This window comes from Oryzias latipes, chromosome 2 (genome assembly GCF_002234675.1).
Source record: "Oryzias latipes chromosome 2, ASM223467v1".
In the NCBI taxonomy this organism is placed as follows: Eukaryota; Metazoa; Chordata; class Actinopteri; order Beloniformes; family Adrianichthyidae; genus Oryzias; species Oryzias latipes.
The window spans coordinates 18,270,498-18,285,460 of record NC_019860.2 but is presented as its reverse complement, the minus strand read 5'-3'; the positions used below and the strand labels follow the sequence as shown (position 1 = coordinate 18,285,460).

Here is a 14,963-nt window from a genome sequence, read left to right as displayed (position 1 = left end):
GTTCCGTAAATCTGGAGGAAGAGAATTCCACAGCTGAGGGGCAGAGCGACTGAAAGCTCTGCCCCCCATTGTGGCAAGACGGGCAGGTGGGACATGGAGTTGGAGAGAGGAAGTGGAACGGAGAGATCGGGAGGGAATGGAAATGTGAAGAAGGTCAGAAATGTAGGGTGGAGCCAGGTTATGGAGTGCTTTGAAGGTGATGAGGAGAATCTTGAAACTAACCCTTTGTTTTATGGGAAGCCAGTGTAAGTTTTGGAGAACTGGTGTGATGTGGTGGGATAACGGGGTCCTGGTGATAATGCGGGCTGCAGAATTTTGAAGAAGCTGCAATTTTTTGAGTGTTTTATTGGGCAAACCAAACAGGAGGGAATTACAATAATCGATCCTAGAAGTGACAAGACTATGAACAAGTACAGCAGTTGTATGAGGTGTGAGAGAAGGGCGGAGACGAGATATATTGCGAAGATGAAAGTAAGCAGAACGGGTGATGTTATTAATATGAGATTGGAACGAAAGTGAGCTGTCGAGGATGACACCCAGACTCTTTACCTGGGGGGAGGGAAGAACAGAGAAGTCATTGACAGAGATGGAGAAGCTATTGGATTTGGAAATAGTGGATGGAGTGCCTACAAGGAGGACTTCAGTTTTGGAACTGTTGAGTTGCAGAAAATTTGAAGAGAACCAGGAATGGATTTCTTGCAGACAGAGGGTAAGGGAGGAAGGAGGAAGTGATGAGGAGGGTTTCGTAGAAATGTAGAGCTGGGTGTCGTCCGCATAGCAATGGAAATTAATGTTGTGTTTATGGAAGAGAGAACCAAGAGGGAGGATGTAAATGATGAAGAGAAGGGGACCTAGGACTGAGCCCTGGGGAATACCAGCAGAGAGTGTGAAGGTGTTTGACATATGAGGTTTAATATGGATAAATTGACTACGGTCTGATAAGTATGAAGAAAACCAGGACAGAGGGGTGTGAGAAATACCAATAGTTTGAAGTCTGTGAATAAGAATATTGTGGGAAATGGTGTCAAAAGCAGCAGTTAAATCAAGGAGAATTAGAATGGACAGTGAACCGGAGTCCGAAGCTAAGAGGAGGTCGTTTGTGATTTTTAAAAGAGCTGTTTCTGTACTATGGAGTGGGCGGAAACCAGATTGAAAGTGTTCGTAGATGTTGTTACTGGAAAGATGAGCACGGAGCTGAAGAGCAACAGTTTTTTCAAGGATTTTGGAAATGAAAGGTAAATTAGAGATTGGGCGAAGATTATTAAAGTTATTTGGGTCAAGACCAGGTTTTTTCAAAACTGGAGTTATAGAGGCGACTTTTAGAGAATGTGGAACAATACCAGACATGAGAGAGGAGTGAATAATGTTGGTAATTGATGGGAGAAGAGAAAGGAGACAGGATTTAACGAGAGATGTAGGAATGGGATCCAGTTGGCAGGTGGAAGGTTTAGAGTTTGTAATAAGGTCAGAAATGGTTTGTACAGAAGGAAGTGAAAATCTTGAAAAGGTTGTTAGAACCGAGGGAGGAGTGAAGATGTCCACTCCAGAGACTGCAGCTTGGCTTGTGAGCTGTTGATGAATTGTAGAGATCTTAGAAACAAAGAAGGACATTAAAGCGTTACAAAAGTCAGGTGAGGAGAGATGATTAGGGAGAGAATCAGGGGGTTTTGTTATATTAGATAGAAGTGAGTAGAGGGTCCTAGAGCTATGTCGGTTTGAGTGAATCAGGCCAGAGTAATAGGAAGTTTTAGCGGACGCTATAGAATCTTTATAGAGGATAATGTGGTTTTTGTACATGTCCTTATGAATTATGAGTCCAGTTTTATTTTGAAGTCTTTCCAGTTGTCTGCCTTTAGCTTTGAGCTGACGTAGTGCAGGTGTGAACCAAGGTGCAGAGCGGGTGAAGGAAACTGATCTTGTTTTGAGGGGTGCATGAGCATTAAGAAGTGACTGCAAGTCATTGTTATACTGCAAAACTAGTTCGTCAGGTGTGGCTTCAGGATTTACTCTGGGAAGGTTGATGATATCGGCTGAAAAATTAGCAGTGTTGATGGCTTGTATCTTACGGAATGATATGATGCGTGGACGTTTGAGTTTGGATACTGTGAGGAGGAGATTAAAGGTGATGAGCTTATGGTCAGTGAATGGGAGTGTGTGAGGTTTGCAATCAGAGGGAGTAAGTCCAGAGCAGCACACTAAGTCTAGCGTGTGTCCTTTGCAGTGAGTGGGAAAGTGAATAAATTGCTGCAATCCAAGGCTATCTAAACAGGATAAAAAGTCTTTGGCAAGAGGATTATTACAGTTATCCATGTGGAAATTAAAATCACCAAGAGTAACAATGTTCTGAGATAGTGAAGTGAAATGGGTCAGGAGATACGAAAAGTCATTTAGAAAATCCTTGCTGATTTTGGGTGGACGGTAGACTGTAGCAACTATGGTGGGGGCAGGACCAGAAAGAAGTAATGCAGAATATTCAAATGAGCAGTAAGTAGGAGCAGAGACAGGAAGGACTTTCCAGTACTCACGATAGATCATCAGGACACCACCGCCTCGAGCATGTGTGCGCGGCTCACTGGTGTACACAAATCCAGGTGGAGTTGCCTCATTGAGTGCAGTGAAGTCCCCAGGTTGCTGCCAAGTCTCTGTGAGGCATAGAAAGTCCAGCTTTCGGTCAGCAATAATGTCCTGGACCAGCTGGCCTTTATTGGTGAGCGAGCGGATGTTGAGGAGACCAAGGATGACTGTAGTAGAGTTAGTGGAACAGAGAGGAACTGGAGTGGAGCGGGGGAGAGAGGAGAGCACACTGTGGTCAACGCCTCTGTATCTAATTGATACATTGACCCTAATATTGATTTTAGTGTAGTGCTATGCATGAGAGTGCCGTAATGATGGCCCTGCTGTCTCCACCTTAAGCCGACCACACATTCCCATGGAAAGACATGGAGGTTCCAGAGCAGAGCCTCCCTGCTGGACGTGAACTGATGAATTGTGATGAATTGTTTCATTGAAAGTGACCACTTTCAATGAAAAGACTATGTAAACAAGCACGTTTTGGGCTTCGGCGTTCCAAACTCTTGCGTTTACGCATCACAACACAAGTTTCTTACCACCGTTTTTGGGCTCTAAGTTAAAAAAGCCATTGAAGGTTAAGCCAGGTTGAACTTTGACCAATCAGGTTCCGGGATTTGGTAGTGACGTATGGATGGCGTCCCGTTTAATTCAAAGAAGTGCCAACTGTTTGAAAATTGATCGTGGAGGAGAAATTAATAATTGGCCAGAGTTAAATGATGTCAAGTCTTTCATACATCAGAATAGAGCTAGGAAAGAAAAAGCCTGGAGCAAAATTCACGAGATTTACGGCTTCAGCATTTTGGACCAATCTTCTTCCAAGTGTAGATGGTGGACATGCAATAGTAAACAGTAGAAACAGGTAGAGGAAGAAGCCCCTCCTTCTCCTGAACAGGGCATCAGAGTCACACCTTTCCGCAGTGTTTTTACACTATGACCATTAAATTAGCATATAATAATACTATAAAGGATACTAGTAAACTAGAAAGGATTTCAGCCAAGAGATGGAAAATAAACTGAAGTTGATTCTGTAGGAATCGTACCTGAGAGGAAACAAACAGGTTAAAAGGTAGCTGAACACGTTCATAGACGCTACAACGAAATTTTGGAGAGTTTTTAGGTGCAACGTCCCGATTTAGGGTCAATGGAGTTCATCCTCTGGGAACACCAACAACCAATTTAGGTTGAAACGTTTCTAAAAACTCCACAATTCTTTGTCTAAAGGTTTTTGGACTGAGCCAATCGTCGGGTCTTAACTTCCTGCGACGTTGAGCAGCAGCAGCAGATGCCTCAACGTGATCTTTCAGCGACCAGATGGAGCCCATTTATCACCACCTCAAGCTTCCCTAAACTTCTCAGCGAGACGTAATAAGACCAAGGAGCAATCTGTCCTCACCTCTCATTAGGTCTCTGAAGAGATCCCCCAACAGCTTAATTATTCATCTGCATTAATATCCCTTCAATTATTTCTGATTGGGGGAGTGTGTGTGTGCGTGCGAAGGCCAAAGATCAGCCCCGCGTCCCCTCAGCCTTCCTCCTGATTAATGGATGAGGAAGAGGAGCCATTCATGTATTATTACTGGAGAGAGCCGGGACCTTGGAGAGAGGTACAGACGGAGAGGGACACAGGAAGAGGAAGGGGAGCGCTGGCGAATATTAATGGCGGTTTGGTATGCAAACATGTCTGTTGCACATACCTGGCATTTTAATGTAAAGGGGACTTATGGATGAAGAACTGCACAAAGCAAAACTCGTCGTTTGTCTTAAGGAACTCTAATAAAGACGTCAGGTGGATTTATTTGGAGGAAACATCTTTTTTTTTGCATTTATGGGGGCTTTGACAGCTTGTTTTTACAGCCTGACGTCTCCTTGATGTTTTCACTGCAACTCTGACATTTTCAAACATGCAGTCGTTTCTTTTTTTTGTGTGTTTAAACCTTTGTGTTTTATGGTGGCATAAAAATAACAGCAAGCTTCCAGCAAAGACAAACCTCCTCTTGTTTAGTTTGCGTCGTTAATCTGCCCCGGCTGGTACTTTTCCCCCCATCTTTTTGCCTCTTTGGCTGCAGTGAAAAAAATAGTTTGAGCTATTCTCTTCTGACATCTAGTGGACACCAGGTGAAGCACATGCTCGAAAAAAAATTTAAAAACTGAAGATGTCAGTGTTCTGTCACCGCCCTGCCTTCACTGTAAAGCTGTAACTTGAGTCTGGACTCTGGAGGAAACCAGCAATTCCTTCCTCTGCTTCTCCATCAATCCTTCCCCTCTGAAGGACTCTCATCTCCTGCAGCTGAAGAGCGATGCTCATGGGGGGGGGCTGCAGGTTTTTGGGTTGTCCGGGTCCGTGGAGGGTCATCGAGCAGAGCGACTGCATCTGAAGTTCTCTGGAGGCTCATCCGACCACCTCAAGGGGTGTCATGTGCACAGAACGAATGATTAACATGCGTGTGGTAAATTTAGCGTGAAGTATTTGTAAGGCCAATGGAGGTTATGACATCGGGGTGATGCTATCATACGATGTCCTTACGCCGCAGTCGCCATTGTCTGTAGGACAACCGTAGGAAGTCCACACAAACTGCACTCTGATTGCCTAATTTCCTCACAGTCAGGAGCGCGTTGAACAGCACTTACAGGCCACTTGGGCAGTGTGAAGGATTTGAGGGTTTAAAAAAATAAAAAGATCTTTACAACAAGCCTGCGTCTCACATGTTTCACTGTCATTTATCATTTTGTGTTGTATCGCTACAACCTGTCGCTGTCAGCATGCGTGTAGGAAAAATATACATGACCATTTTTGAGAGGTCTACAACCTCGATACAGTTTCCTGTGTGGGCCACCTCGTACAGATTTACCTATTTTTTGCCCTCAGACAGCCTGATTGCACCTATGCACAAACACATTCATTCATTTTCTAAACTTGTTTTGTTCCCCTTCGGGTCACGGGGCTGCCGGAGCCTGTCCACGTGTGGACTTCTCCTTCTTAGGATCTGCTCCAGATTTCTGGCCTGTTTCCTCCTGTTGCAGTGCCGCTACATCCCAAATAAACCTGTTCTCTTACAAGTCTTCGCATCCCGGGATTTTAAGATGTTGCTTTCCAAATTTTTGACCGAAAAACAAATTTTGATTAATCAACATCTAAATGCTCTTTTTTTTGTCACTTGTGACAAAAAAATGTGTCCAGTCCAAATGTTTTTAAAACTACAACACCCAGAGACCCACCCTCTTCACATCTTGTATCACTGAAAAGCCCCAAATGAATAAAGCTCCTGATTTTCTTGATTTACTAGCCCAAATTAGATGTTACTTACATTCCATTTCCCCCAGTACAAACAAAAAAGCAATTAAAACGTATCACCTTGCTCAGCTTTATAATCTAATGTAAGTTTATTTTCTTGCTTGTATATCCCCTGGCGTTTACTTTGAACCATTGATGTACAGTTTATTGCTCCTTGTTCTTTTGCTGTATGTCACCTTTGTTCTGAATCAATAAAAAAAACAACAACAAAAAAGCCCCAAATGTCCTCTGGAGACACCAAACTGAGTTCAGTCGGTAGAATGCAGTAGTTGGGACATATTCAGGTTTAGAAATGTCCTCTACAGAGGACACATCTGCATTGCTGACAGTCAGGAGGTTCAGTGTCCTTTTCTTTGCATTACTTATTTGACTTTTTAGGAAGTAACAATCAGGAAAGTAGTTTATAACAGCTCTATTTTGTCTTTAAGACTTTCAGTTTGAAAATTATAGACCTGATCAAGGTGGACCCCGCCTTCACCAACAGTAGCTGGGTCGGCTGCAGCAACCCCGTGACCCTATGGATGGATAGATGGAAGGATGGAGGGATGGATGGATAGATGGAAGGATGGAGGGATGAATAGACGGGTGGATGGATGGATGGATGGATGGAGGGAGGAATGGATAAATGGATGGATGGATGGATGGATGGATGGATGGATGGATGGATGGATGGATGGATGGATGGATGGATGGATAGATGGAAGGATGGAGGGATGGATAGACGGGTGGATGGATGGATGGATGGATGGATGGATGGATGGATGGATGGATGGATGGATGGAGGGAGGAATGGATGGATGGATGGATGGATGGATGGATAGATGGAAGGATGGAGGGATGGATAGACGGGTGGATGGATGGATGGATGGATGGATGGATGGATGGATGGATGGATGGATGGATGGATGGAGGGATGGATAGACGGGTGGATGGATGGATGGATGGATGGATGGATGGATGGATTGAGGGAGGAATGGATTGATGGATGGATTGAGGGAGTGAGGGAGGGATGGATGAATTGATTTTGAAAAATCATATTGATTACTTGTAGATTATTAAACATAAGGGTAATGACAGTAATAAACCAAATCAACATGGGTTTCATTAGTAACATATAGATTCCCCCTAACTTACTTCTTTAAGTGAATTTTTAAATTCAATGTAATTAAATGATCAAATTAACATGAATGTCCTAAACTACAACTAAAATGGTGTCAAATGTGAGTTAGAACATTGAGATTCTAGGAAAAATGTAAAAAAGCAAAGGAAAATTCAAAAACATGTTCATTTTTTAAAATAAAATTCTACTTTTTGACTGATTAAAAGAACCCCGTCTCCCAAAAAAAGAGGTTTTATTCAAAAAGAAAAAAGAAAGTTGGGCTATTTAGTAGTGTTATCTTACTTCCTGCTGTTACCTTCCCGCAGAACTTCTCTATTTATTTCACAAATCAAATCAAACAGAAGTCAAAAACTAATTACATAAAATGTCTTATAGACCTGCAACAGGCTGGTGATCTTTGCCCAATAGTAGCTGGGATAGGCTCCAGCAACCCCATGTCCCAGAACATGGACTCAGTATTTTGGATTTGGAAGCCAAAAAACAGAAACTTTGCAAATTTGTTGGGCCTTAAGCATGATTTATAATAAATTCTAAAGATATTTCAGCACAGAGTGGTCCTCCTTCCTAGAGTGAGAGGAGGTCAATCGCTCCACCGGGGTCCAAAGCGAATCTATATTTTCTCAAACAGATAAAACAGAGATGCCAGGAAGCAGCAAAGTCCGACACTTCAAAGTGAGCTTTGTCTACAATAAAAGTTCAAGTTCCATCAGGTGTCACACGCCTGGGAGGGCGGAGGACATTTGTTCTCATTAACTGCCCCAATCCAAGCAGTTAACGCCGAGAGTCACGCAGGACTGTGGATCTGAACTCACCACGTCGTAGTCACTGGAAGGACACTCTACCACAGGGCCGCTAAACTAGTCAAACCAATCGGAAAATCTTTTTGGGTTTGTCTTGTTTTCCTAAATAACAAAAATATGTTTAAACAAAGTTTTGACATCATTTTGCTACAGCGGAGCAAAAAAATCCAGTGATTGAAAAATTTGAACATTATTTAATGCATTTATGTTTATGTCATTTATTAAACTATCCATAGCTGCAGTTCGGTTCAAACTGTTAGGGAACTTTGACATCAGGGGTCCAGATGACAGCGAGAACAGAACATCTTCACGCATGACCGTCCGTCTCACATGTTTGCCCTCTTCCTTCACAGGGAATTGCCCCACTACGGAGCCCGTGACCTGACATGGGGAAATATAAAGAAATGATTCATTCCCACGAAATAATAATATTCTGATATGCATTAATCCTGTTTGTATATGAGCGCACCCCAGTTACAACCGAGGCGATTAGTCGAGATGCATTATGGGATATGCGTGATGCATGATGGGATACGTACGAAGCATGTAGTCTTCGGATATGAAGTGAATGCTAACGACTATGTTGATAAAAGACAAGTTACCTCAGTGCGTTGGAAGTGGGGTCCAGATGACCCCACAAAATGGCACAAGGGGGGGAAGTAGCAAGCTCGGGCCTCCTAAATCTTATGATATTTTTCTCTTTTTTTATTTTCCCCCTCTTGAATCGATGTGGGTCACAGAGAAACGGAAGGAGCGGCGGAAAGCAGCTTTTCCGGCAGGAAGGGATGTGAATGAACCCAGACATGGAGGCGTGATTACCCATGCTTCTGTAGAGCTTTTTTAAAAGAAATAAATCCGGTCTCTAAACATCCTCCGTGTCTTCTATGTATCGTCATGAGACACACGTAGACAGAAATGTGAAGGTATCTGCTGTAAATCCAAGTATTGCTCACATCCGTGTTTATGAATGACTTATCGGGTGATTATTTTTTTTTTTTAATCCATGCCAGGTCACGGGCTCAGTACCCCACAGTGCAAAATGGATTGGGAACAAAACACTGGAAAGCGCCCCCATGTGGATGCAGTGACATACAGCATCCAAGAGCTTCTCTGGTCCAACACGGCTTGGCTTTAAATATGTTCAGAGCAGAATGGCTGTGTATAAATACATTTACCATGAATCACCTAAAAAAAAGAGGACAAATGCACATTTAAGAGAGAAGTTGGACACACAAATATGTATTCTTTTTGTATTAGTTTCGTACTCTGTCTGGGGAAATTGCTTTTTATTTTTGTGAGCTTGTTGCTCCAGTTTTCTGTCCTCTCTTAAATCAAATATTGACCTGCATTCAGTTAATGAAAAACTATCAAGTTTTTAGTTTGTTTTGACATTTTTAAAGACATTTTTACTTTTTTTTCTTTCTTTTTTTGTTTTCTCTCCAGTTTTTAGTATTCTGCTCACTTCATTTTTGTAAAATGAAATCCAAAATGCTCAAATGTTTGTTTGAAAAAGCTTTTAGACATAAATAAAAAAACACATTGTATTGCAACCTCTTTGTTTTCTTTGTATCGTTAACCTGTTGTTCAGAATTATTTGCGTATTTATTCCGTTTCTCTTATTTTGGGGGGCCAACAATGCCACATACGACACAGATTAATCCTGTGTTTGGATATTACATGAAAATGTGTTGGAAGAATGTCTTTTAAAACGATTTGTAGGAGTTATTTAAAACACGATTGTTCCTTTGAATTTACCCCCCCCCTCCATTCACACACACCCTTTGATTGAGAACTGCAAACTGAAAACCTCTTGAAAACAGAAGTGAGTGAAGTTGCATCTTTTGTCCGCTAGATGGCAGCATGAGGCAGCTTGTGCGGATCTCAAAGGAGTGGAAACTTTGTGGTTTCTCTGGTGATTTATCGCAAACTCCTCAGGGTGGAAGAAAATAAGTTATTTAAAAAATAATGCAATGAGAAAGTATTTTTTATAAAGCTGAATAGGTTGAAATATTTTTTTATTGTATTTGTATCCCAAACTCAAAGAGATGTTATTTTTAAATAAAAAAATAATAATAATATTATTAATTATAGTGACCTTTTTAGTTTTGCATTTGCAAAGTGTTTTAGAAAGAATCTGAAAGGGAAGAAAAGAAAAACCTACCAAATTATTCATGTATTTTATTTCAAGAGGTAGAGGATTGGAGGTCAAATTTAGAGCAAACAATAAAATCTGTATTTAGTCTCATTCAAGGGAAAGGAAACCTTCCCAAAGCTTACTTTCTTTGCTTTTGGAAAGCAGCCGTGAATATTCTTTCACGGGCTTACTGTCAGAGCCACGCGCCTGCGTGTTTGTGCGCGCGCGTGCGCGCTGGAGCACCTCGAGTACTCAATAAAAGCGCGGCTGTGATCCGTCAGTGCATTTATCATCCTATTACGGCGACAAATCCGGCTCCCAATACATGAAAGGTAAAATGAATTACCAGCGTTAAGCCGTCAATAAAGTCATTTCTGCAAATGGTGTCTCTGAGGGCCCCGCTATTATTCAACGAGCTTTATCAGCACCTTGGAAATTACGCGCGCGGCTCGCAGCGCGGCCCCTGCTTCACTTTGATTAAGGGCCCTGCCAGGGAGCGGTGACGGCGCGTCGGACTCCGGCTTTTATTCAGGCCGCTCTCGGTGATGAACGCCGGCCACATCGAGCGGAGTGAAGACTAATTAAAAGCTATAAATTACCTTTTTGCTGCCCCCCCTCCCTCCTCCCCTCCACTCCTCTTCCTCCCCCCTCAAAGCAGGCCTCTTTGCAGAAGCAGATAAGAGCAGACTGAGAGCTCATTTACCCACAAAGGCGCTGCTGCTAAACTGCGCATTGATACTGTCCTAATTGGAATTTAATTAAGTAGCACTCCGGCCGCTGGGATAAAGATTTAACCAGAGTTAACCATCAACACGTCCCCACTTTCATGCTGTCGCCATTAAGATTATTAATATTATTATTTCAAATTGCCAATTACAACTGGATGCCATTTTTAAACATTTATTAGGCTGAATAGTTTATTACAACCGGGAAACACTCCGTTATTTTTCTATTCTAATTTTTTTTAATCTTTTAGTTTTGTTTATGTAAGATGTTCCATCAGGATAAAAAGGTTTTTAAAAAGCAAAATAAAATTAAATCTAATGTGCAATTAACCCCATTTATAGAAATAAACGTGTAGTGCTTTTAAAATTGACATAGAAATAGAAAAAAAAGAATATCAATATTTTACATAATTCCAAATAATAAAAACATAAAAATTACAACTAGGATGAATGTATTGTAGATAACGAGAAAGCAAATAAAATATACAATTTGTATATATTTTTGACATTGTACACTTTCTGACAGCATCTGTGGGGTTTTTCCCCAACATAATATATATATATATATATATATATATATATATATATATATATATATATATATATATATATATATATATATATATATATATATATATATATGTATATATATGTGTGTGTCATATATATATTATATATAATAAATAATAGGCTAAAGGTCATTGCAAAACAAGCAAAAACATAGTAAAACAACTTTGTGTTCTTAACATTTTTTTTTTTTTTATTTTGAAAAATGTATTTATTTTTTCAAGGCAACATTTTTAACAAAATGAAGTTAAAGGCAACGATGAACATGTTTAGACAAATACAATAAAAATAATTAAAGTGTGGCGTTTTTACGGATTTAAAAACCCTTATTTTTCTTTGCCACCTGACGTGTGTGCCAACTTGCGCACCCCCCCCCCCCACTCCATCCCGCCGATCAACTGTACGCGCGCGTGCTCGCCTTCCTGTGCTCTGATTGGTCGGCGTCGCCTCTGATCTGGACCCTCTCTTTCACCTGATTGGTCTGCAGTGTTACGTGCACACGTGCTTCCGGCTGGGTGTCAGAAAATGAAAATAAAAAAAAGAAGAAGAAGAAGAAGGAGGAAAAAAAAGGGCGGCACGCACGCGCGGGGGGAGATAACGGTTTTTGTGAGGAGCAGATTCAGAGATATTTACGCTGCGGCGGGGAGAAGCCGCGGCACTGCGTCCTGCGTGGATGTCGGCTCTGCCAGCAGACATGTCGCCTCTGTAGGTGATTGTAGAAGCCTGCGCAGACACTTGGGCTTGTTTTTGAATGCTGACCGTCTAAACTGGATACCGAAGAGGGGCGGGAGCAACAAGTGGAGCTTGGCGTGGAGAGGCCGGGATTTCTGCCCCATCACCAGCCATGGAAGAGCGCAAGGAGCCCGGCAGCGGCCGGGATTCCACCGAGGACGAGAGCAGCATGTCGCTGTCGCCGAACCTCCCCTCCCCTGCCGTGATTCTACCCCACCAGGCGGCCCAGCAGCAGCACAGAACCACGAACTTTTTCATAGACAACATCCTCCGGCCGGACTTCGGCTGCAGGAAGGAGCCGGGCTACCGGAGCCAGACGGCGGGCAGAGAGAACGTCAACCCGCTGGGGGCGAGGCCGCACGCCGGCAGCCTCTGCCTGGACTCGAACTGCAGCAGCGACAGCGCCTCGTCGTCGCCCGCCTCGTCGTCGTCCTCGTCGCCGTCGTCCAAGCAGAGCTCGGCGAAGCAGGGCGAGGCGGCGGGCGGCGGGACGGGCAGATACGCGGACAGCCCGTCTTCTATTGTGGTTGTGAGCGGCGGCAACGGAGCGTCTCCGCCGATAACGAAGGAGAGCCAGCCGCTGCTATGGCCCGCCTGGGTTTACTGCACCCGGTACTCGGACCGGCCGTCATCTGGTAAGGCGCTGACAGTCCCGCTGCGGCCCTGCGGACCACTTTGGACCGCTTTCCCACCATTTCCAATCGTTTATTTTCACTTTACAGCGATAATTATTAGGATTTCCATAAAAATACTGTCATGTTTATTTTGTAATGTGTACACACTAAAAACATTAAAATATAGCTTCATAAAAAAATTATAATTTTTTAACTTAAAGTCTTTAAAAAACATTTTTTTTAAATTGTTTGGTTGTGTAAATAAATAAAAGATGGGGGAGAAAAAAATAAAATTTCTGTGGAAATATTAAATTTTTACACATTTGGACTTAGAGCAAAATATTGTTTTAAAATTATTATATTATATCATCTATGCATTTATGTGCAAAAACAAGAAATACGTTTATTTTGATTAATAATTAATAAGAAGGCTATTAACTAAAACAAAGAGTTTCTGAACCTGCATTTTAAAAACTAAACTCTTCTATATTTGAATTTTTATTTCATTTTTGACTCTAATCCAGCTTTGAGGATGTAAAACTTTTTTTTGACCTCACAAGAAAAATTTGCTTTGAAATATACACCAGTGTTGTAAATAAAAGATAAACTAAAGCAAAAAATAAAATAAAATAAACGCACAACTATTGCTTGATTAACTATTTATTGTCATTGTTAAACTAGCATATTACACAATAACATTAAAGTTTTTTATGGTCAGCTTTTGTTTTCATGTTTTAGCCGTTTTTCCTTTATATTAGGTTTATTTTGCCCTTGAATAATACATAATGATAGCAGGATTTTTGTACAAATGAACAAAATAAAAGTACATGACTATAAATCATTAACTTTAATTTGTCTTTTTTAGGTTAAAAAAAGAAAAAATGCATTTATTTTGTTGATGAAATACTTTTGCAATATATGACTTCCATTTATTTATTGAAGCGTTTGAATTCATTTCATTTAATGAATGTCGCTTGTAGTTTCCTTATTTCATTAGTTGTGAGTGAAGGTGCGCCGTCCTCTCCTCTGATTGGCTGATTTGTCTCCCCCTCACCTGTACCTGATTAATTATCAGCCATAAGAATATGAGGAAATAGATAAGCCACTTTGAGACCATTGCAGAGGATGTAATGAAAACACGTGATGGAAAAGTGTTTCTTAAATGACTCTAGATTGAATTGATGACATATTTGTCGCCTCGCGCGCGGCGGAGGAGCGCCTCCCAGCCTGTAAATAAACATTTCATTCCCACTGTTGTTTCCACACCAGGGCCGAGGACACGGAAACTGAAAAAGAAGAAGAACAGCAAGGAGGACAAGCGGCCGCGGACGGCGTTCACGGCCGAGCAGCTGCAGAGACTGAAAACCGAGTTTCAGGCCAACCGGTACATAACGGAGCAGCGGAGACAGTCTCTGGCGCAGGAACTCAACCTGAACGAGTCCCAAATTAAAATCTGGTTCCAGAATAAGCGGGCCAAGATCAAAAAGGCCAGCGGCTACAAGAACGGGCTGGCCCTGCAGCTCATGGCTCAAGGACTTTACAACCATTCAACCACCACCGTGCAGGAGGAGAAGGACGAGAGCGAGTGAGGAGCGCGCGCGCGCGCGCGCAACGGACGCTATTTAAAACGAGACAAAAAAGAGACAGATTTCTGTTTATGTGAACGGTATATGGACATAATTATATAAATGAACGATCGTTATTAAAGTTTATATAGCCACAGTTATCATGTGTTTGGTTTCAGGCGCATCTTCCATCCGGAGCTTTTGTTATTATTTTTTGTTTTTTCTTAAGTATCCCTCATGTTTGCGCCAATTTTTCCCCCCTCAACGAATCAACCCGTTAAGCCAAAGATTTTTAATATGTTCACATGTAGTCTGAAATAAACAAAAAATAAAATAAAAAAGGAAGCAAACGGTCTTTAAAAAAAATCGTTTTTTTTCATGTTTTTTAAATTAAAAAAAAATGTAAACTTTTGTGATGAACATTAATATTAATTTCAAACATTTTTACAAAAACACTTTGGATGGACTTTTGAAACAAATGTAACCAAAAAAAAGAAATACTTATACTAAACGATTTTATTTCAAAAATATTTAATTGACCAATTAAACTGACGTCACGCCTGACCGTTAACCTATAGGGGTCACACAACAGGAAAAAGCCTCGAAAATGAACATTATGAACATTTATGACGCTTTTTTTGCGTAACTTCAGGTGTTGTTGTTTTTTTGTGTTTATTTTTTTTTTTTTGCGTCACCCGCGCATGAGGCGTTCACGGGCCTCCTCTCGATCGTCCGACAGTGCTGCGTTCAGGTTCAGCTATGAAAAAAATGATCAATTCCTCAAAACCCATCTGAAAGTAAATGTCTGTGTGTTTTTATGGCTTAGTCATGCGGCGGCTGATC

General features: G+C 41.5%; 1 protein-coding gene across 2 annotated transcripts; it reads left to right on the top strand.

Annotated features, from left to right (window-relative positions):
• The first annotated feature begins 11,762 nt into the window (after positions 1-11,762).
• On the top strand, positions 11,763-14,465 carry en1 (engrailed homeobox 1). 2 transcript variants are annotated; one of them, XM_023965657.1, is made up of 2 exons: positions 11,763-12,576; positions 13,813-14,465. In XM_023965657.1, the coding sequence occupies exons 1-2, from the start codon at positions 12,054-12,056 to the stop codon at positions 14,142-14,144; spliced, it is 855 nt and encodes a 284-aa protein (XP_023821425.1). In that variant the 5' UTR covers positions 11,763-12,053; the 3' UTR covers positions 14,145-14,465. The 2 variants fall into 2 exon arrangements, with proteins under 2 accessions (XP_023821425.1, XP_004066744.2); XM_004066696.4 differs by having other exon boundaries at positions 11,765-12,576; positions 13,825-14,465.
• The last annotated feature ends 498 nt before the right edge of the window (positions 14,466-14,963 follow it).

Excerpts from the sequence above, each read along its gene's own strand:
- en1 (XM_023965657.1), top strand. The coding sequence starts at position 12,054 with ATGGAAGAGCGCAAGGAGCCCGGCAGCGGCCGGGATTCCACCGAGGAC. Across the intron at positions 12,577-13,812 it reads CTCGGACCGGCCGTCATCTG|TTTCCACACCAGGGCCGAGG; the intron begins GTAAGGCGCTGA and ends TTCCCACTGTTG.